At 48.4% G+C, this 23,165-nt stretch overlaps 1 protein-coding gene across 1 annotated transcript; it reads right to left on the reverse strand.

Moving 5' to 3' along the window:
* Positions 1–1,740: 1,740 nt before the first annotated feature.
* On the reverse strand, positions 1,741–22,656 carry LOC144175230 (uncharacterized). Its single transcript, XM_077704335.1, has 7 exons — positions 22,418–22,656; positions 18,184–18,430; positions 9,848–10,289; positions 4,589–4,888; positions 2,968–3,037; positions 2,894–2,897; positions 1,741–2,033 (listed from the first exon to the last, which is right to left on the reverse strand). The coding sequence occupies exons 1-7, from the start codon at positions 22,644–22,646 to the stop codon at positions 1,835–1,837; spliced, it is 1,491 nt and encodes a 496-aa protein (XP_077560461.1). The 5' UTR covers positions 22,647–22,656; the 3' UTR covers positions 1,741–1,834.
* Positions 22,657–23,165: the final 509 nt, after the last annotated feature.

The raw sequence follows: 23,165 nt of genomic DNA on the forward strand, positions 1-23,165 counted from the left end.
ATCGGTATACATTTAGACTGTTCGTAAACGCGTTTACTTAGTGTGCAAAAAATCTTCGCTTTCGCGCTTCTGCCAACTTTTCTTATGAATGGATGGTAGATTTTTTTATGATTACCTTTTGGGGATTGATTCTTTTCATTTTTTTAGGAGGATGCGTAACCGTAAAACAAAATTATGTTTGACAGTTCATTCCCGCGAGCTGTGTATTTCGGTGGCTGACTCCTGCAACGAGGACCGCGAATCAGTGCGCCAGCCAGAATTAGGTTCTCATGCATGACGCCCTTTTAAGGTCTGACCAGGTCGCAGACCGTGTGCATTTCAAGCAGATAAGACTGTTTAAAATTCACAAACTAAAAGAGGCTTGCCAGTTAAAAAAAAAAAACTTTACTTGCATCAACCAAAATGCCAGACGACTGCAGTTATTAATCAAGAAGCTTGCGCGCACTAGTGAAGCTTCGGTATTGGCTGACTGTCTGAGTCTGTCCGTCTGATTTTAAACCTTCTTTTGTATCTTAAGCATCGGGTTTACGATCCAAGAGTAAAATCAAATTGAATTATATAAATGACCTAAACTAAATTAACAAAAAGAAACTTGCTGCCATAAAGAGTAATTCTTTCTCATTCACACACATAAGCAGCCTTAGGTGTCCCTGTGAGCCTTTTATATCGCTTCAGTTAATTCTGTAATCGTTGACCTCCATTGAAAACAGTTCGCAGTGGACTGGGAAGTTAAAGGAACTCTGCAAAACTTCCGATAAAAGCTTTCACTCTTTTCTTCGCGTCTGGGAGCCCTGCGAAAGCCCTAGCTATCGCAGCACGGAGCGCAATGCCTGCTTTGCTCGTCAGAGCAGATATGCCTTCCGTTTCCGAATTGCTTTCGTGGCTTTCGTTTAACAGCGGATCTGTTTAAGCTTGAGCTTGGTCCGGTGGCGTTAGCCAAAAAAATACCAAGAACAAAACCTGAGCCACCCGTAAATGGTGCACCACCGCAGAAAGGATGTTATAACAGAGAAGCCGGCTTTCGCGCCAGCTCCAATGTGAGCACAAGGGGCATATGCGTGTGCGCACCCTTTTTTATACCATTTTAATGGTGATAGTCTTTTTTGGGCGACAAAACGCAAAAAACAAATTGGCGCAGTTTGCACTACTGGTGCAAGGCTGTAGAAACGGTGCAGCTGAGAGTCGACCTAGCTTCTTCACCACTGGCATCTGCTGTCAGTGTGAGGGACCGACCGGAATGGCCTTGTAAAATCCGGGTAAACTTGGCCCCACCCCTCAGCACTTAGCATAGCCTAGCAAGAACATCGCGAAACCTCAAAAAACTTAGCGCAGCCAAGCAAAGCCTAGGAAAACTTGGCAAAATCGGAAGAAGCTAGGTTGACCCTCAGCTACTTGGTTTCTCCAGCCTTGTGCCACTAGTGCAAGTTGCATCATTTGTAACACCGGAGCTGTTGTTGCTGCCAGTAATGTATGCGGCGTCATCAGTTACTCCAACCGCTTACCGCACACGTGAGCATGAGCCACACGAGGAGCGCCCGGCGTCGTCCAGGCTTGCGCGTGACACTCGCACACAATTGATTTATTGATTCATTGTAGTTTACACAAGGGGACTCTTGTACACACTACATGGGCACGCTTGCCAGACGCCTTGGAGCCCGCTGTACTGTCACGGACCATCATCTGCAACGGTGGTGGTGTTTCCATCATCCATGCCGAGGACACTGCCGTAAATGTTTGCAACTCTGGTTGCGCCAATTAGCGCTGTGAGCGGAAAGCGTGGTTGTGATTGCGAAATATATTTAATGCGCTGCCGATTAAATGGTTCGCGCCTGTTCTAAAAAGCCGATAGTTGTACGGTTTGCTTTGGAGCGGACGGCATGTTGCTTCCAGTGCCGTCGTGGGCACGTATGTGCATGCATGGGTCCCGGTCCACGGATATTGTATGTAGTCCGTTCTCGTTGATTCTTACGGCCGCCTTGTGGAGCACGCCGAAAGGAGGCCAGGCCTCGCCGCCTGGAATCTCCGGCAATTGCCTGTGAACACATAATTTGGGACCGTATAAGCGATATTCAACCAAACAGTTAGCTGGGTTAGTTGATGCATCTGAAGACTTGGAAAAGCAGACGAGGGACACACACACACACACACACACACTAACGCTCACACGCAAGCGCGCACGCGCGCACGCACACTCAGTCTCTTTGCTGAAACGTTGGCAACAATCGTGGTCGATACCTTGTTTAAAGTTTTCTTGCCTTATATATATATATATATATATATATATATATATATATATATATATATATATATATATATATATATATATATATATATATATATATATATATATATATATATATATATATATATATATATATATATATAAGGGTTGGCAGGGCAGTGCAAGAAAACCTCGGGAAGCAAAGGCGAGAATGAGGTAGGTCATCGAAACAGATAAAGAATTTGGAAAGATAGAAAGAAAGTGGAGAAAAAATGCCCGCCGGGTGGGATCCGAACCCACAACCTCCAGAATACGCGTCTGGTGCGATTACCACTAGGCTACCGGCGGGGATATTTTCCCCTCCACTTTCTGGGGTGTTTATGTTAAGGTATTTTTGTTTCCTGCGCTTGGGGGTGGTAGCCAGCGTCACTCGGACTACTCTGGGTGAAGGCGACCTTGTTTTTAACCTCCGGGCCGTGACCCAAGTTTCTACGACATGTCGAGAGTGGTCGACCAGCGTTGAACCCTCTTTAGCTCCCTATGGCACCAAGACTGCCAGAACAGAGGCCCTATGCATTAGCGAATCAGAATGGGAAATGAGGGGCTCGTTGAATTAAGACAGAAATAAGGGTTGGCAGTCAAGAAAACCCCGGAAAGCAAAGCGGAGAATACGGCGCTGGGGAATGTGGGGAATACGGGGAATACTGAGAATACGGGGCTGGGGATTGGGCGCGTCCATGGCTCACCGGGGCTGGGGCGGCCGACGCGATCCGAGAGCTTCGAGGCGATCACTTCAGAAGCCGAGACGCGATGAAGCTGGGGAACCAGTACGGGGACGAAGACCGCACCCTCCACCAAAATGTTACGTGGTAGCAAGGTAAAGATGAGACGAATATTGGACGATGGAGCAGCGATGTATTTACGTGAATGAACTATGTACAAGCGGCCATGACAGCTTGAGCTGAGCCCGTGCACACACTGCTTCATCGTCGTCGGCGTGGATATCCTGTAGCTATGTGCCAGTGCCATTTTTCTTTTCTGCTTCCCGTGTATATATATATATATACTGTCGAATTTCGTTATAAGTTATACCCGATATTCGTTGTAACAGAGATAAAAATCGTCTCTGTCAAATTGGCAATCTGGCTCGCGCACTAATCCTATATACAAAAACGCACTATTCTAGGCTTCCAACCCACTATAAGCCAGGCAATCCTTACCTGTCTCCTTGTGGCATTTCAAACTAAATCACGAGAACGTGAATTTACAACGGAACAAAGTTCGTTGGACAAAACAGGCCTGCGTTCTTATTTATTTGAAGAAGGATGTGATCTTCGTCTGGTGGCTTTTCACAGCACTGAGCATCTTAAGCTTTCCACAGTGTCCACGCACGAAAGGGCCTTTTCCACTTTTGGAGTTTTGGACGTCAGGCATTTTTCCTTCGTTACAGTACGTATCGCGCGCGTCTCTGACGGTTTCGGTTTCGTTATAAAAAGAATATGTGTCACTAAAATGAAGCGTGACCAACCAAAGTTTGTACTTTGTTTGCTACAGCCGATGTGTATGCCTGTGTGTGTATACTATATACAGAACAGAAATATGTGCATGGACAATGGATTCCTCGAGACGTATACGAACACATTTCAAAGATAGTTGCAGTCCTTATCGCCATTGCAATTTGGCTGGTTCAAAGAGCTCTTAATGGCTGAATTATGTACGATCGTCTTTTTGTGATAAAGGGAAGACTAAATGAAATTCTAGAAAAGGTTAGCAATGTTCCATAAGCGTAAATCGAGCCGGCAACCTTCGCATAATGCTTTACCATTAACTGTGCTACAATCAGCGGCTTTTGAAGTTTTGCCGAAGTGTTTCCATTCATCACCCCCTCCTTCCTTTGTTGCCTGAGTGAGGCATTTATGACAAAACGCATCTAGGCACACATCCGAAGAAGTGCCACAGAAGAAGCTCTAGAGATCCATAAGATTCCAAGGGCAGGGATACGACCTACTGTCTAAAGAAGACTAATTGACATGGTGTCTGTAATAATTTCTTCTTCAGCTATAAAAAAGCAATAAATTTTTGTGGAGGACCAGTGATACGGCCAGCTAAATACACCCTTAGGGGTGTCGACAAGTAGAGCTAAAGAAGCCCATAGAAACGGCTATTGCTATTGCTGCAACCATAGAAGAAGCTAAGGATATTACATATAAAGATGTCGATAAGGAAAGCTCTGGAGACAGCCATATAAACAACTGTAGATAGTTGGACCGAATAGCTAAAGCCAACCATAAACACTATTTTACATAGCCGACCATACCATATATTTGTATAGGGCGCACTAATGAGCGCCAAGGGAGTTCAGTTCACTTGCCCAGAGTTAGCGAATGAGGCGACCATGTTGACCAGGAGCTCGTGAAGGGCGAGGTCGGTCTTGCTGGGTCTCAGCGTGCTCAGATCGCTGAGTAGGAGACGGACGGTGGCGTAGTGGCCCGCGCCGCCGTGGATCGTCGGCTCTTCGAACGAGGGCCGCGCGTCGAGCACGAAGCGGTGCACGTCCACCTCGTTGCGCACCATCCGCGCGGCGAAGCGGAGCGCTGGGCAGTCGTACTTGACGTCCGCGAACACCTTGCTCCAAACCGCCGTCGAGTTGGCGCTTCCGAGCTCCCGCTGCATTCCGCCAGGGGAACGTGGGATCAGCTTTGCGCTTGTTAGAATCGGTTTCTTGGGCGCTTATGTCTGCTTACTCGCTTTGAAGGCGAAATCCTTACGATACTTGTCAGACTTTTTCACTGCTACATCGCATTTGCGTCCCTTTCCCATTTCTCCGTTTGGCGCGAAATACTTCAACAGGCAAACGTGTGACACACGCCACAGCATCCGCAGAATCGGCGGGGACCCGCCTGTTCTACTCACGTTCTGGCATGTCCACGTGTCACGCGGCTCCGACTCCTTTAACTTTTGTTGCACCGCCGGCAACTTGTGGAGATAGCGCAGACAATAATAAAAAAAAAACTCTGGTTGATTCCTCTGTGAAATGTGCAACGAAATCTGCAGCTGAGCATGATTTGCGGGCCGGCGGCTGTCTTGTGGGTGTGCTTGGCGAGCGACGTCCTGCTGGTGGGTCGCTTCTGCAAAGGTGTACTGGCATCATTTCCGTGACGGATATGACGTCGGTGAAATCTTGGTGTATCCCGGCATAAAACACTTTCATGCTAAAATATAAAACCCGAAAACGAACAATCCTAAGTATAACGCGCTTTTTATTACTAAAGGTTGCTTCCCCGCAAGAAGACACCGTGTGCAGGGGTGCACCCTTTACAGGCCGCTTGCTTCGTTGTACTGGCGTTATTTCCGTAACGAATGTGACGTCAGCGAAATCTGTGAGTGTCCAGGAATAAAACAGTTTCGTTTTAAAAACAAAATAATGCCGTTCCACTCAATGTAAAAGCTGTCGGAAGTGAAGAGCAGTGATTCCCCATAATGGGCTGTAGCGCTGTTATCTGCTCACTGCTACCACCCAATGCAATTCAAATTTCCCACCTTCGCAGTGCTCGCGCGCCCCCTGAGTGAAAGAGCGCCAGCGGAAGTTCTGTTCTTCTTGTGCTTACTTTTCCTTTCGCACGTGCCGGCGTTGCACTGCCACTTTTTTTTTCGCTTACTATCGTAAACACCAGCCCAACGAGCGTTCCTAACTAAATTAACGCGGGCGCTGCCGGTTAATTACGTATATTTTGCCTGAAATGTACGTGCAATTTTCTTGGCGATAAACAACGGGGAGATGTATGACAAGCGCCAGCGGGGCACTAGTTTCGAACGCTTATGACCATATAAACCGCTTGGCTTTCGAAGCTTCTGGGTTACGCCGCGACGACAGCCGCTACGACGGAACGCCGTGTGGCTCTACAATTGGGTCCAGCGAGCGAACTACGACGATAAGGCGAGCCCTTTAAGTGTTCTGCACTTAAAGGGACACTGAAGCGATTTGTAAACATTGCGGGATTACTAGCGCAAATTCTAGTCCGGAGTCCATAGGCCTTGTTTCGACCATTCTGAGCGCGTTTACGCGAATTTATTTAGTAGAAAAATCAATTCGAGAATGCTGTTCTCCTCTCTGCATCCTCGCCCATTTTCTGTGGCGTTTTTGTGGGACGTCAGAAGGAGATGACTTGGCTTGACTGAGCTACTGCACGGCTCGCCGACCTTTCGGCAGAGTCAGTCGGCCCAGTGTTTAGTCCGCCGGCCGCCAACGGGTCGTCGCAATTCGTTCGCTCAGTTGAAACGAAGCCACGACACGTTTGTGAATGAAAGAATGTGCCTTTCTTTACTTTGTTAGTTTGTACACTGCATCTAACTCCAAGTCAAGGTCGCTCCACACAAGCGCTGCACAAGCGCACATGCGACGCTTCGCTGACTGGTACGCTAGTAGGAAAATCTGAGGCCACTTGAAGGCGGGAGAAGAGTCAGCGAAGTCAATATAGGTACAAAGGAAATAAAATCAACTGATATTTTTACCGTACAGCGTAAAACTAGAGAGCACAAAGCACTTTTTTGCGCTGGGAAAACAAGCACAGCGGTCAGCAGCACGACCACACATCTGAGAACGCTTTTCCATCTAAGAAATGCAATTGCTAGACTTGAGATATTGTGGAAATTTGGGGGACGCTTACTGCACGAGCGCTATACAACAAATAGTCACCTAAGCTGCTTGAAATGCTAAAACTAAATAAAAGTGGAAACTGGTTATACATTATATACCTTATATTTCCAACGCAGCGCTGGCCCGTGACCGAGTGGTTTGGAGCGCTATGTATGTTACTTTGCAAGTCACAGGTTCGAATCCGCAAGGGTGCTCTTTTTTTAAAGTTGACTTTTTCGTTTTCGACCGATGTTTTCTATACTGAGTTCACCACTTTTGGGCCGTAACGTTAACTGCTCCTCGAACTAGTTCACAGAACGCGCGCAGGCTGACACTGACGCGCTAGCGAGTTCTCGTTGGCGTGCTGTAGCCATAAGCACCGACTCTTTGCGGGCAGTGGGCACAGGCCAGAATCAACAGACCCTTGGCCTGGTGCGAACACGCTTTTTACGATACAGGCATGAGTGAGGCAAGCTCCAAATATGGGGGAAAAGCGCATGGCATTTGAGCGTCTGCGGTGACGCGAGGGCGTTCATCCACTGCGTAGGCCTCGGCTAGCGATTGCTACGATTCAAAACCGTCCTGGGAGGCTTATCTTAGGCATTTCACAGCCGACAACATGGCAGAAGCGCGGTACGACGATTACTGAGATATCGAGAATGTCCATCCAACGATAACGTCGGATTTCAAGCATGTTGTTTTACAGTACCGAAACCGAAACTTCTTTGAATGCTAACCTTGGACATCGTCCAATCAAGGTGCATCTCCTCCTGCCGTGACAGCCTTTAGTTGGTGCGGCCGCCACAGACCGCGCATGGTAGTTTTTTAAAGACGATAGTCTTTCTTGGGCTCCTTAAACCCAGAAATTTTGGTCTGTCTGTATGTCTGTGTGTCTGTATGTCTGTCCGTCTGTCTGTCTGTGACTCGATTCAGCCACCCGGCCAAAGCAAAACAATGCCTGCGTAATAGTCTTATATAGTCACAGCTAAATCTACCCGTCTATGTCCGGTGTAATGTTCATACTTCTCAACATTGTTAAAGAAGAACAAGACATTACGCAAATATGAGACAACAAATCAATGCAGAAGTGATATTTGCAGCGTTCCTTTATAAAAATTCAAACATGCTTGACTTTTTCGAAATTAAATACTTCATCAATTGCAGAAAAAGAATTCACTCCGCCGTCGCCTGCTGTCGCCCGCGCCACTATAGCTTCTGGCGCTATTTTAAGAAAGCAACCGGCAACAGCTACGCAAGCTTCCACTATATAGGTTCCACGTTCTGCTTGCAACGCACGTGGAGTAGGGAAACGCGGTTCTATAAACGTTGAAGTAGGGCGCATCGATTAACGCGCGTCTTCGCCGTACGGCAGCGTTCGCATCGAGACGCCGGGTTTGGAGCAGTGGAACGCGGGAAATTTAAAATGGTTTAAGCAAACCTTTGGCGTCTTTACCTTGGGAGGAGCGCGACGCAAGAGGGACAACATGAGAGGTGAGTGGGAAAGCGAAGGGAGGCATTTACTTCGCAAAAGCCGATAAAGACTCGTCTTTTCACGGCATTTGCAACGAAAGGAGCAGACACGCGGCCAATTTTCTTCTTTCGCGCTTTGTAAAATAATTACCGACTTATCAACCGGATAAACAATGAAAAGTGTGTTAATTTGAGCCAGTCTACGCAGTGCAAGCAAAACCGGGAGCTTCACAAATTCACTTCAGTCTCCCTTTAAAAGAGAAAGCGCAGTGGTAGCGTATTGGACCCCTACTGTGAAGGCCCGGATTCGAATCCCATCGGATCACACATGTGTCTGATTTATTTTTTACAACAGCGGTCATTTTCTTGACCGGGCAACTACTACAACAAAAACGGCGGTTTTACGCAGAACGGGGCAGTTAAGGTATTCGCCTCTAAAGGCACCAATGCCATTGAATTTACATCAAAACTAGCCGAACAACGCACACGCTGGCGTTTTTGGGCGGACTTCTTATTCGCGACGGAGTCGAATCCGCCACCTCGTGCCTCGGAGCACATTGTCTTTACTAACGACTGCACTCCGCGGCGACCATGTGCCGTCGCGGGAAAAAAAGGGCCACAAGCGATAGCATGAATAATAAGGCTGCGGGATTTTAGTTAAGCCAACCAGCGTGGTTTTTGTATAGCGTGAGCTACACTGGCCGAGGTTGAGCAGTTTCGCGTGGCTCCTGGAGAGCCGTGGTGCGCATGCGCGAGGAACAGTGACGTCACACGGCGCACAGAACGTTGCTCATTGCCCGGCATCTCTCACACACCCTACGCGCCCAGCGTCTTCGCCGACCTCCGTTCCGGACGTGGCGGCCCGGTCCGCTTGATGATCATGCGAGGGGTGGCCGGGTGTGGAACCGATGGCTCGTGCGTCGCAGCAACACTGGCGTGCGCCTTTGTAACCAGCTTAGCTCTGGGGCGATTGCTGACGCTGGGCCGGAGCCGTTTGATAAATATACATGTGTCACATAATGCGTATACCGTGTGCGTGTCATTGAAGCAGCAGTAAGCATGATAATCGAGCTAATCCTAGACAACCAGGAAAGCTGAGAATAACCAGCTGAACCTTAGCTCACGCTACGTATATCCTGGCATAGCCGAGCTAAGCCACTGCTAATTTTTTGTGGTGCTCTGTTAGTATACTGCTCACGTATCTCAGCGGCAGTTCTAGCAGAAACTACATGCGTGTCTTTTCTATAAATGTATGCAGGAACCAGTGCAATTCGTGCATCTTCGTTTACGTGCTCCCGCGCTTGTGTGTGTGTGTTTCAAGAAAAGCTCGATTTACACGGCTCCGACAGCATACCGCAATAAATTGTATCTTTCACTCGGTCACCTTTTGGCAACTAGTGTTGTTCACGGCCTTGTTCAAGGTAGAAGTCAAGATTTTTGCGCATGCGATGGCATTGGGAATATCGTTAGCGCCCCTAACAAAACTGCGCGCTAATTTGCTATCGAGGGGTGGACATAGCGAATGAGGCAACCCCTATATCACATATGAGCTTCTGAAGATTAGGGAGCGCAGCGCTTGCCTCGTATTCTTCAAGGAATGCCGAGACGTTGCCTATGTCCTGGTCCTTCAGCCAGTTCCGTGCCGCCGCGTGCGGGTGCTCGCCGAGACGGTTCGCGACGTGGAAGCCTTCGTCGGTGACGGTGCCAAAAAGCAGAGCCCTGGGCAGCGATTTCCCCCTGACAGGGACGTCTGTGCCGGGGGGGTCTTCGTCCATGCTCGTGGAGCGCTCGAGCATGTCACCGTGGAGGCCACTGGTGCGGGGCACGAGGGTTGCGCTCGGAACCTTCCTCAGACACGGCAGCATGTGTTCCACGGACGCGTCGTCGTCGTAGCCCTCGCACTGCAGGCGGCGGGCGAGGGTGCGCATGTCCCTTACGACCACGTGTGGGTGCTTCACGTACCTGCGTTGCGAGCGGAGTTGCCTTCAAAAGTGGCAATGTCACGGCAATAGCCTGGGTGTACAGGGTGGTGCAACGATAACTGGAAAACTTTTAAAAATTTTCCTGAACGAACCGCCTCTCTGTTCGCGCTCAAACTTCACACGAGGCCGCATTTTGCGGTCTATTTTGTTTGACACCGGGAACAACGACTGTACTTACCTGGTTATTCTGAAAATAAATAAAAACAATTTTCGTCTATGGGAAAACGGCGGCTGATTTGGACGTGCGAGCCACCGCAAGTTGATCTTGGAACGGCGGCGCCAACTGGTGTATTCAGAGCGAAACGCACGTTTAGGATTCATGGTAGGGAGGAGCCCAATGGTGTAGCAGACGATCAGAAAATGTGAAAGTGGGTTTTCTGATCGTCTGCTAGCTCATTTGCCTCCTTCTTAAGTGCATTTTCTGATCGTCTGCACCATTTGGCTCCTTCCTACCGTGAATCTCAAACGTGCGTTTCGCTCTGCATACACCAGTTGGCGCCGTCGTTGCAAGATCAACTTGCGCTGGCTCGCGCGTCCAAAGCAGCCCCAATTTTCCCATGGCGAAAATCGTTTTTATTTATTTTCAGTCGTTATTCCCGGTGTCAAACAAAACAGACCACAAAATTCGACCTTCGTGTGAAGTTTGAGCGCGAACAGAGTGGCGGTTAGCTCAGGAAAAATTTTTGGAGTGTTCCAATTATCGCCACACCACCCTGTATAGCACTCGGACGCCACATGTGTCAGTGCTTACTCTACCCGGAGGACTACCCTCACCCGGAGAACTTCCTCTTTCAGGCATCAGCGACCACGACAGCTATTAAAGGGGACCGAGCTGTGCGATCGAATGCGCACATAGTGCGCCACTTGGGACGTCTTCCAGGCGAAAGGCAGCCGGCATAGAAATGCACACGTTTTTCCAGCGGCTTCTGGCCAACGTTTGCACTGAACACACTCAAACTATTTAAGATATTGCAAAAATAAAAGTACATGCGCCTTAAAATAATTGGCACACGTTTATGTGAATATTAGCCCATTTTTCCACAATATAACCTGCCTGCAGCTATATAAGCCCGATTACGATAGCAGGACTAAGCTTGACGTCGTCGCCAGTATAGGCAAGGCCGTAAAATTCCTCATCTTCATGAAGCCGAATACTAATTTCAGACAACGCTTCCACATCACTCACGGTACAGACACCGTTATCGTGTAAAGTAGTTGCATGCTTAAAGATCAGCGTCAAAGACCACCTGTCAGCGCAGTTACGCTGGCGTTCGCGTCAACACATGGAGGTGCTGCAAACAGTGCCGCCAGAAGCTGCCTGTGACAGGAATTTGATTTCTTTGCTGGGACTGACTATCGTAGCAAGGCTATCATTTACCACTTCCATGCAAATTGCCTCGTTTTCATTGCTTTGAGCGTCCTCTGTGTACTCGTGCGCCTTGACTCGTGCTGAAAGCACTTTCGGTAACTTTCGTTTGACAAACCTTCGTTTTCTCCGTCCTTAAATTTATTCTTCCCTTGCTCCTTACTCCTATCAGTGCTTCTCTCCACTTCCAAGCCGTGGTGATTCGGGGATAGAGATTTCGGGGGCACGCCCAAATTATGTGGGATAGGGTGGCTGGGGCAGTGCAGAGGATGCAGTTCGGGGATGGGGCTTGGGCTGGGCCAAGCAGTTGAGCAGGCTTGTGCAGGGCCAGGCTTGCTCTTGATCTGTTGTGGGTAGAGCACTGCACGGGCCCGGGCTGAACCGAAAGCCGGGGCCCGGTCCGTCCTGTGGGCCAGGCCGGGCCGCCCGAAGCGTTTATCGGCGGGCTCAGGCCTCGAAGTCGTGGGCCCGGGCCCGGCTCAGGCTTGAATTCATAGGCCTGGCGGTAATATTTCCGACGTAAATGTCGAAAATTGCATTAAAAGGAACATTCTGGGTTTATTCCCACATTTCATGTACTCCATCAACATTTTATATTTTGGGGTATAATGTATCAAAGATGCGATAACAAGGATGGCCGTAGCGGGGAAGGGATTAATTCGGAAAACTATATCCATGTACACGTGTGTTTTACATGTAGCCTATTGAAATGCTGCTGCCGTAGCCGGGAGTAGAGCTCGCGCGCTATCAGCACCGCTGCGCAACCACTGCAGGTAAAACATTTCAATGCACGTACACACTCGTGGATTGAAACGCGGCACCAAAAATTCCAGCATACCAAGTTGTGATTGAGGCAACCATGTGACGTTGCTAAAAACCTGGTCATCGAAGGCGACGGTGTCTCTGATGTAAGAATACAAGCTATACTCCGATGTGACGTGAACTGAAGAGTGCACTACTTAACACTAAATTTTTACATTTCAATCCATTCCGTGCTGTGCATTCTAAATTTTCCGCCTGATTGCCCACTACGAAGACACTCGACCAAAATTTCCTTCAGCGCCTAAGCCCGGAACTGGTCACGCACACGCGAGCCCTCACAAGGCCTGCAAATAAATAGCAGGGCCCGGGCCAGGCTCACTTATAAACATCCGGGCCCGGGCCGGGTGCGGCCTATGTGTTACGGGCCCGGGTCTGGCTTCATAAAGCGGGCTCGGGCCGGGCCTGGGCCTTAAAATTAGGCCTGCGCAGAGCTCTATAGTCCCGAGTGCGCAGAGTCCCGAGTGTGGAGGTGCTAGCTTTCGGCGGGAGAGGTGGTAATGTTCCGTAATGTCTGTATAGTTGAGGAGACTGTCTCCGGCCGACCTTGCCCTTTGGGATGGGTGGGGTGCCAGTGTGCCACTCAAGCTCAGAGGGGAAGATCTCGAGCCCGAGGGTGTGCGGTTTTGTACCCTTCATGTCCCGCGTGGGCACGCGTCCAGAGTATACGTCTACTAGGTTGAGCGAGGATTATTCTAAAGAATTTTGAGTGCCAGAGATGAAATATTGCCCTGGACAAAAGTTGGAATCGCGGTTTTGGAATCTGAGAAATATGTGGGGGACGTGGGGCGCTGAGTCAGTGCTACCTGTGCAGTGCACTGCCTCTTCCGCCTCGGCTGGGTTTTTGGTACGGATGGATATTGCGGACAATGGTGGTTCGTCTGTGCCTTTCGTTACAATGATGGGGAATGCTGTTTTGTGTCGGAATTCGGCTGCATCTACGAAGAGGGCGTTTTGACCTGGAGGCAGGGGTGTATAAATTTTGCTAGGTGGGGGGGGGGGGGGGGGGGGGGGCTGAGAGTGCCTCTTCTTCCGCCATATGATTTTTCAAGGAATTAAAAATAAGAATATAAAGACATAACTATTAAATAATAACATAACTAATAACTAAACCGTACTAACTGAAATTTACAATTATACATTGAACATACATGACTAATTACTTTCAGTGACAAGGAAAATAAAATATTTCATAAAACAAATTATTCGCACGTTCCGAGAATTGTGGCAGAAGTGCTATCATTGCTTTTAATTTTCTGTTTTGTTTACATAAGAAGAAATACCACTTAAAGAAATATGTAAACGTGGAACAAATATGAGCATGTATTCTTAACAAGCATTGAAGCAAAAAAACATGGAACTAAAGAACTGATTAATCGTAAACTTACAAAACGCGGAGCGGATATTTTAAACGTGGAAAGCACGAAACAGACAACTTGTGGGTGGGCGTTTTATTTATTTTATAGTCGCTTTGTCATCGAAGAATTAAAAAAAAAATTGCAGACATGCGAAGGTTGGGGGCAAATCTTAACACCTCTGTTTTTATGCCAATATATCGCGTAGGAGCAGCTTATACTGCGGATACTTGCACCAAAATTAGTGACACAAGAAATACCTCAAAATTTACAGTTGTGGGGAAAAAAGCGAAAAGATAATATGTTTATCGGGGCAACAAAGGTGCCACTGATAACAAAGTGTACATTTATAAGAACACCGGTTCTACACAGTGCGAATTTACCTGTGAATTCGCTGGTGTGGCGCCGATCGTACGGCAAACTATCAATTTTTGTAGCTGTGGTAATAGATCGTTTTCCGCGCGAACGGCGCCGTAGCAGCCAATTCGCATTAAAGTTCGCACCACGCAGAGGGAATGGGGGGGAGACGAAGTCCGAAGTCGTTATCGCACTAGTTTCCGGCGGCCCGTAGTTGCATTACGGTACTGACGCAGCCAAGTCTGCAGTTTAACCCGCGAATCTCCTCTATAGTTGGTTCTGAGCAGCGACTCTCCATCGCGTCACGGAGCGCGAGCTCGCAGAACAACCCCATGGATGAAGGCCTTGCATAAGAGTTAGGCATGCCAGTAGGGAAACGGGCCTCCAAGGGAGAGAAGGTGCGCTTTCAGGACAGGATTCCTGGGTTTCTAGACAAAATCATATAAGTTGGTTTCCGGCGCAGGTGGTGGCCTTGGTCGCGTGCATGACAGGTCGAAAATTTTTTAGGGGGGGGGGGGGGGAGGGGTTGAAGCCCCATAAGCCCCCCCCCCCCCCCCCCCCCTTTCCATACGTCCCTGTCTGGAAGGTATCTTTGTGTAGGTGTTGTGCCCTAAGTTTTCGTATGTATTGGTGATGTGCTGAGTGCGTATGTTTCGGTGGTAGTTTTATGGTTAGATTGTCTCTTATTTATGGTCTCTCTCTCAGCTATTGCTGCCGGGGGGTTGATTTTGAGCTGTTTAGTATAGTCTACCTGTGTGAGTTTTGTTGAGGCGGATGGTTTGATTGGTTAAGTGGGCTTCTATTAATTCATCGCATTTGTATACACCCAGCTCGTCGAGTCTAGCGTTAGCTGTACTTCGTGGTATTCGTAGCTGCTTTGTACGCTTTTCTAATTAGTGTATTTATTGCTTTCATTTCTTAGGGGCTTAGATAAATGTGGGAGGTCGAGTAGGTAATTCGGCTGATCACAAATGCTTGGATCAGGCGAATTCAGTCTTGCTCCTTATGTCCCGCTCATCGATTGGTGATTATTTCATGAGGCAGATCGTTTGGTTTACACGTGTTGAGAGATTCTTAATCCATATTGAATTTCCGGGTTTGAGCAGTCGCTTCGCTTGTATATGCAATCCTAGTATTCCGATCGTTTTAGCTATGAGTGTCTAATGATGCTGAATGTAGAGTGAATCTCTGGAGGTGTGTTCTCTTGCTTCCTCAGGCCAGAGTTCTACTTCGTTTGCAGGTTTTGAGACTGCCTCTGCTCCTTTTTGAAGAGTGTGCTCTATGTGAGCGTCGCTGCCTCCTTGTATCCATAGTGTGATGTCGTCCGCGTAGACAGTGTATTTCAGTGTGAGCGTTTTGTTTAATTCTCTGGGGATGCTTAGTAGTGCTAGGTTGAAGAGGAGTGGTGACAATACGGCCCCTTGTGGGGTTCCCTTAGCTGGTAAAGTTATGACGTCTGATTTGACATCTACAGATATTGTTGCTGTCCTATTTGAGAGGAAGTTTTGGAAGTATCTGTACGTTACTTGTCCTGGGTTTGTTTCTTGTAAATTCTTTAGGATCACTGAGTGTTTAACGTTGTCGAATGAAATGAATGAACTGTGAACCTCATATAAACAACGAGCTTTTGCATGAAAAGAGAACAGTGAACATTTGCTTAACTATACTCTTTTCCCCACCTTTCTACCCTCTGCCTTTCTGCCTCTCTCCCCTTGGGGAATCTGGCCTCCTTACCTCAATAAAGTAATTATGTCTCTCTTTGTGGAGGTCTATGGCTAGGATGCTGCCGTGTCAGAGTGATTTGCAGCAGTAATATTTATTGTTTAATTTGTATATCTTGCGTGGAGAGTCCCTCTTGAAATCCGATCATGGCTGGTAGTATGATTTGGAGTTTAGGTATTGTATCAGTCTCGCATGTATTATGTGCTCTAGTAGGTTGTCTGGGCACGACGTTAGTGATATTGGTCAGATTTTCGATTTTGAGCGTCCAGGTTTGGGTATAAACGTGACATTTGCATGTTTCCATTCTTGGGGTATTGTTTGCGTGGGCCAGTACCGGTTGAAGAGGGCTGTAAGGGTTATGATAGAGGAGTAGTTTAGGTTTCTGAGGATTTTGTTTGTTATTTGGTGCGGTCCTGGTGTGGACTGTGTTCGTAGTTTGTGCAAGGCTCCTCTAGAGGAGCCTTAAACAAAAAAAAAATAAGTGAATCGGAAGTAAGCTTACTTCCGATTCACTTTTTTTTTTAATTCGTGGATTGCCTCTCCTCTGTCTGTCCTCCTCCGACAGATTCAGACAAACACATTACCCACTGAACATCTCACACATCGCTTTCGAAATTTACCCGGCACCCCTACTTGCTCGTTCTGCGGAGGTTACCCAAACATATTCCACACAATATGGACCTGTGATCGACATCCAAAGCTGACCCCCATCCCGAATCCAACTCTAGCATCCTGGGAGGCAAGTCTGGCTGACCCCAGCGCTGCGACACAGCTCCTGCTGACGTCCAGAGCGGAGGAAGCCATGGCCATGGCTTCCCAAGACGGCGTCCTGGACTAAGGGTGCTCAGGAAAATAAAGTTTACTTCCTTCCTTCCTTCCTCTGTAAGGGGGGATAAGGTCGGGTGATGCTTCCGTGAATTACATATTTTTAACTTGACTGGCGATGTCTTCCTGATTTTTTATGGCTTTGTTCTAGGTGTGTTCATCGGTTTCTTGTTTCTGATTTAGTGTTGTTGGGGCCAATGAGGTGTTCTAATAACTGTCATGTTATTTTCATGCCCAGGTTTTCTCGCATTTGGTTGCATATGCTTAGACAAATGGACACAGAAACTATAGAGGATGTCAAGCACACCAAAGGATAAATCCCGCAGTCTACATCAAGCTCGTTTCTTTCTTCGCAGTTTCGGATGAACCACGTCTGAAACTACACATTTGTCCAATTTCTCCTTTGCAGTTCGAATTCTCCTTTGCAGTTCTCCTTTGCAGTTCCTTTGCAGGCCATTTTTCACGAGCTCCTTTGTGTCCGTTCCTGCGCGCTGTTCATGAAGAAGCCAAAGTACGATCTATAGATCACCAGTCAGCACTCGGCAACGATTGGTCATCCACCAGTAACAACACACGAAAAGACGCTGCGCTTGCCTGTTGTACGGGCTTCCGCTTATCATTATGAAGCGACGAACTGCGGTGAGCTCGGGGCGTGTGGTGAGCATCCAGTGGCCGACGGACGCCGCCCCGGCACCGTGTCCCATGAGCACGAGGCGGGACGCGTTCCCGCCGAACAAGCCCACGTTCTCTTGCAGCCAACGGATGGCGGTCAGCTGGTCGCCCAGTCCGAGGGGCACGGTCACCGACCCGTTGAGAGTGGTGTGGCCCAAGAGGCCCAGCCTGTAGTTCGGTACGACCACGACTGCGTTCGCCTTGGACGAGAGCAAGGCACCGTCGTAGTCTCTGCAACGAAGACCCAATGGATCCTGAATGGCTCCAGATGTTAGGATTGACCGAATAACGCCGACGTAATGGAGTGCTGGCAACAGCTAGGGCACACGTTGCATCCGGTAAAGATGTCACAGGCCTCATGGGCGAGCGCCCCGTTTCCGTAACAGCGGCCATGCTCATGGCATCGCCAAACGTACTGGAAGCTGGCTGGGTTTGCTAGAAAATTTACACGCCGCGTTTTACCCTCGAAGGTGTGAGTTCATGTTACTTTCTTCATTTTTTTATTCATTTTTGTGCACGTAAACTAGTATGTGAATGCAGTAATCAATTTTCATTCGGTCACTGCAGAAAAATATTACGAAAAAAATTGTGAACGTGAGTGCGCTGCGGGCCTGGAATTACCATGAACACGCGCAGACCACTGCGGTGGTTGAGGCATGTTCACATGCACAACCGAGTACCCGGATTAGCAATGTGTTTTGTTAGGTCTGGGTACTCGATTTAGAGTTCCAGGCTGCGGATTCCTAACGGAGGCGTACCTGTTTCTGCCGTGGCGGAGGTCCCCGCCGTGGAAGAACACAATGACGGCGCGACTTCCGCAGTCGGGTCCGGAAAACAGGCACTCCGTGTCCGGTGTCCACACGTTCAGAAACAGGCAGCTCTCGGCGGCCTCCGTGGGACTCGTGGAGAGCCACTGAGGAAGCAGTGGCGAGTTGTCTTGAGGGCAATGGCGAATTCGGTCGTTGGAATTGATAATCCTCGGCTCGGACGTGTTCTCCAGTTGCCCTGCGAAGCCAAGCCTTTACTGGTGCTTGTTGATTTCCCGCACGTGACACAAGGTATGCAGTTACAGTGGCGAAGATATTGAGCCAGCCGAATACGTGCGCGAGAGCAGAGGAAAGTTTTACGCGGATGAACGTGAAAGCTAATGCCGGTGTACATACCTATATGCAACCGCAAGCGGTAACAGTCGTGAGACCATACCGCCGTCGAATGCACGTCGAAACCGACCGTCAACGTTACTGATCAAATTACCGAGAAAGCAAGCTGTACAGGCTAAATGAACGATTCGGGCGTCAACTTATTTGATCGACAGCCTTGGCCTCCGCGGTCGGCTACCGGCGGCACGGCGCGCCGCCGGGAGCAAATCGCGAAGGCCACGCAACAGCACATGCAATTTCAACACCTGCGCCCAGGTGGCAGCACGTCCTGGGCACTTCTGTGAAGCTTCTATGACGTCATAAAGCCCCGCCCATAAAGCGCGGGCATCGTGGCCGAGTTCGCCTCCCCGCCGCCACACTAAAACGAGGAATCTTTGTGGTTATCTGCGACAAAAGTGAAAGCCAATGAAGAGTCTTTCAGGCTCTCTCTCTCTCTCTCTCTCTCTCTCTCTCTCTCTCTCTCTCTCTCTCTCTCTCTCTCTCTCTCTCTCTCTCTCTCTCTCTCTCTCTCTCTCCACACACACACATACGCACGTACACGAACACGCACACAAAACAGGATAGAGGCCAGATTTGTTTATTTCTTAATAAATAAGGCATCGCTGGCCGTTGAGCAGAAGCTGAGAAAGCTAGAAACGTGCGATCTTTCAGTCAAAACAGGACGTTATTGAAACTTTAGTGTCCATTTAGGACAACGACACTACCTCTCGCTCTCGTGGCGCTCGAGGTGCGTTCTATCCACTACCATTGCAAGGGCGCTTCCTCTCGTTCCCGAAGATCAGAGGCCTGCTCTCCTATCGATAAAAGGGGAAACTGATACGATATCAGAAGAAGGCTCTGTTCTTGGCATTCTTTGTATGCGCCGCTTGTTTTCATGGCGAGTTAACTTGCTTATAGTCATTATTTATACATTAAATCGGTCCTGAAAGGCGTTTTGAGCACATTAAATGAACAAGCGCAATCGCTAGATTGGCTGGTTAACGTCATGTGCAAAGTAGAAGTCTGGATGCAACGAAGTTGACAAAAGGTCACAATTTTTCCTTAGAGGTTTTCGTCACAAGCAGGTTTTTAGTTAAGGCTCGCGCGAATGAAGCGGAAACGAAGCCAAAATGCTAGAAATCAGTGAAGGTGAGCCCACCCTTCGCGGATTTATTTCACAGCGAAAAACTGCATGATTTGCGGCTCCTGCTTTCGCGCGAGCTTAGGTACTACACGGCGCTACAAAGAGGCAAGGTAACTTACCTCCCCTATTAACAAACGTAACTTAATCAGTTTTGCCTTGTGACACTTTATGGTGGCTTAACGCATTTCAAGAACCAAACGTGTGCTGAAAGGGCGCCTTTTTTGCGAACTTGATGCTCTTTATCGCACTCAAAATTGTCGAGACTGTGCTAACTGGGGTACTCTACCAGGCGACGACATTCTTCTTTTTCGCCGGTGGAGATACCATGCAAAATTCTGAGCTTGTCTTGAAAAGCCACAACTTTTCATTTTCTGGCGGCAGCAGAACTGGTCACCGACGAACCGATGCCACATATATAGCAGTGGAGACACACGACTACATGCCGACAGGACGGCCTAGCACCTCAAAATTTAGGTCTCGACCCAAAACCGCACTCACACGTAGAAACATACGGGAGTTTGCTGTACAGGCGAAAAATCCCGGGCAATCTGAACTAACGTGAAACATAGAGAGGGGAGGAGGATGCAGTGTATATAAATGTATTCAAAGATTGTAAGTCTCTCTTTTGCCACACGGTGCGCGCTGATTGGGCGCCGGAGAAGCGCTAGTGGGAGGAGCGATCCCGCGCTTGGTGAGGCGGTGGCCCCCTCCCTTGCATTGAACCGGATTTACGTAATTAAATGAGACAGACTGGCCGTAAGTTGTCTTCGTGTCATGCGCCGCAGCATGCTAAGAAGTATGCTTTACAGGAGAAACCCTGGCGTTTGAAAGCAATTTTGAGACAGAATTGAACAAATTTCTGTTATTAATGCAAATGCAAATATATCCTCATTATTCCTGTATTTTAAATTAGTTTAAATGATTTTAGTTTATTTTGAACCGGTTTTATTCATTCTACACTTGTTTCTTGACCATCATTTGACAACTTGATTTACCGTAACGACACAAGACGCCACCGCAGGAGACGCCGACAGCCCGAGCCCCTAACGTGCTTCGTCCCTAAAAACCTACTACAAAAGCGAAACCACAAGTAGATGCTACGTTAGCCACGTGATGGCGCTAGCCACTCTGTTTATCATCATCATCATCATCATGAATTTTGTTTTTAGGCGTTCCACGCAAGCTTCGAAAACAAGCGGTTTATATAGTCATAACCGCTCGGAACTCGTGCAACCCTTCTGCTGCTTTTTGTTAGGGTTTTAAATGTTTAGCACCGATTGGAATAACGGAGTGGAATATTAGCAGTTCCTGTGTGCGCGCACCTGCCGCGGTGGCGCAGTGGCTAATGCGTTGCGGTGCTGAGCACGAGGTCGCGGTTTAGATTCCCGTCCGCGGCGGCCGCTTTTCTGGTGGAGGCGGAAAGCAAAAATGCCCGTGTGTGTACGAGATTTCGGCGCACGATAAAGGTCCCCAGGTGGTCAAAATTAGTCCGAAGCCCTCCACTACGGCGCGCCTCATCGCCTGCGTTGCGTCGGCGCGTTAAACCCTACAATCAATCAATCAATCCTGTGTATACGCGCATGTATGGCGCCATCACAACACGACCAAGAGTGACCTTGGCGCGAACGAGCGGCCAAATTAGCAATATGTAAACCGAGGCCGCTTAGAAACGCATCTACGTGCTCACTTTAACAAAATTGAGGTGATTCTTCAGTAATCCGCTCACATATTCTAGACTCCTATGGCCAACAGAAGTCGTCGACACGTGCGTGCGGTGACTGGGTCGTTCTCTTTTTGCGCGATTTTTCGGCGTGGTGGCGTGGAAGCGTAACAGTCCCGCCCTATTACGTCCGTCAGCTTTTCCAACTGTGAGAGGACTACATGATCCATAAACAAAATGATAAAAAAAAAACGGCACAAAACGGAACGCAGAAAGTCGGACGGCGCCGTCACAAAGCGATGCTGCGGTGCAGAACATCGCAGCAGCAGACGACGCATGCAACTGGATGTTCTTGCAGACGTCACCGAGAAGCGAGGCATCATGGGCAGTCACGCTCGCGCGGTGCTAGGAGCGGGACGAAACAAGGGAGAATCACAGCACGAGCGAAAATGCCATGTCTTGATTTGCAATATCTCCCCTAATACTCATCGCTTTAACAAAATTCTTGAAGGAGGCGATTACTAGAACATTAATTTATTTGAAAATGGGAACACCCATGTATCGGCAAAACCTTTTCCAGGGCCCCTTTATAAACTGATAGCGAGACCTGAATCTCGCTAACAATGCCTGGTGCGAGCATGCATCGTATCTTGCAACGCATTTCAACAAGCATAGGAAAGATAGTGCCAAGTTATAGACCAAGGTACTATTACTGAAACTCCTGGTTCGTAAAATTCCCGCCCCGAAAGTTACGAAACTCTGATCAAAGCAAATACTCGAGAGTCCGAGAATTTCTCATTATACTCGTACTTATAAAGGTGCATGCAGCGTGGTATGCTGTTGTGAGTTTCTTTTGGTTTGGTTTTTGTTTTGTTATGGAGTGCGTGTGTTCTGGAAGGGGGAGGGGGGGGGGGCGAGTGACGTCGTCTTCGTTTCATAATCACTCCACGCGTAGGCTATTCCGGGTCATGTAGTGGATTCCACAATACAACGTTCTGTTTTACAATAGCCTTACAGGGTGCTGCGCTGATCACGAGCTTGATACTCACGCAGCGGTTCGGACGTCTTCGACGGACTGAAGCGCTTTTTCCCCACCGGCGTTTCAGCGTACGGGATGCTGAGGTAGCGGATGACCGGCTGTCCGCCCTTGACGAACACCCTGAATCCGTCCACGTGACCGAACTTGGACGTCAGGGCGAACGGGTAGTTCTTCTGGCCTCCCCCTGTGATCAGCGCTATGACTGCCGAGAGCAGGATGGCAGCCATGATGAATGCCATGAGCTTGCAGGCGGACCAATTCTTGCTGCCGAAGCGAAACATCAAAAACGGTGAACGGGTTTTTTGGAAATCGATGTAAAAAGCGCCGCGTGATTAAACGAACCCTGCAACACTTTTTTCAACTTTTTGTTTTAATATTTAATGCTTGCAGAACGTAGTCACCCAACACACCCAGTACTTAGATTAGGGGGTCGCAAAGTAGCTCAGCCAAAAATTACTGCTCTATGCACATCAGATAACTTGAAAAATCGCTCAAAAGATTTTGCTCTTTTTCCCGGTCTTGACCACCTTCGACAGACCGAATTACGTCACTGAGGCCATGTAGCGGCTGTTGGCCAATTTTCCTTGAGTTGCAGCAATGAACGCTGTCCTATAGCAACTTTAAAAATAAAGCCACAAAAACAAAAGCCGAAACTGAAAGCGTATCTGGTGTGACGAGCAAATCACGTAGTGCCGCTAAGTGCTGGCGATAACTGTAGCTTTCGCAGTGCTTCCAGACGCGAAGGAAAGAGTTGCAGG

This window comes from Haemaphysalis longicornis, unplaced genomic scaffold (genome assembly GCF_048455015.1).
Source record: "Haemaphysalis longicornis isolate Haplotype H1 unplaced genomic scaffold, Haemaphysalis longicornis Haplotype H1 scaffold_3, whole genome shotgun sequence".
Classification (NCBI taxonomy): Eukaryota; Metazoa; Arthropoda; class Arachnida; order Ixodida; family Ixodidae; genus Haemaphysalis; species Haemaphysalis longicornis.

Coding starts and splice junctions, on each gene's coding strand:
- LOC144175230 (XM_077704335.1), bottom strand. CDS start 22,646: ATGGCATTCATCATGGCTGCCATCCTGCTCTCGGCAGTCATAGCGCTG. Junction 4,889..9,847: donor ATATAGGGGTTGCCTCATTC/GCTATGTCCACC, acceptor GGCGGAATGCAG/CGGGAGCTCGGAAGCGCCAA. Junction 3,038..4,588: donor CATTCGCTAACTCTGGGCAA/GTGAACTGAACT, acceptor CTGGTTCCCCAG/CTTCATCGCGTCTCGGCTTC.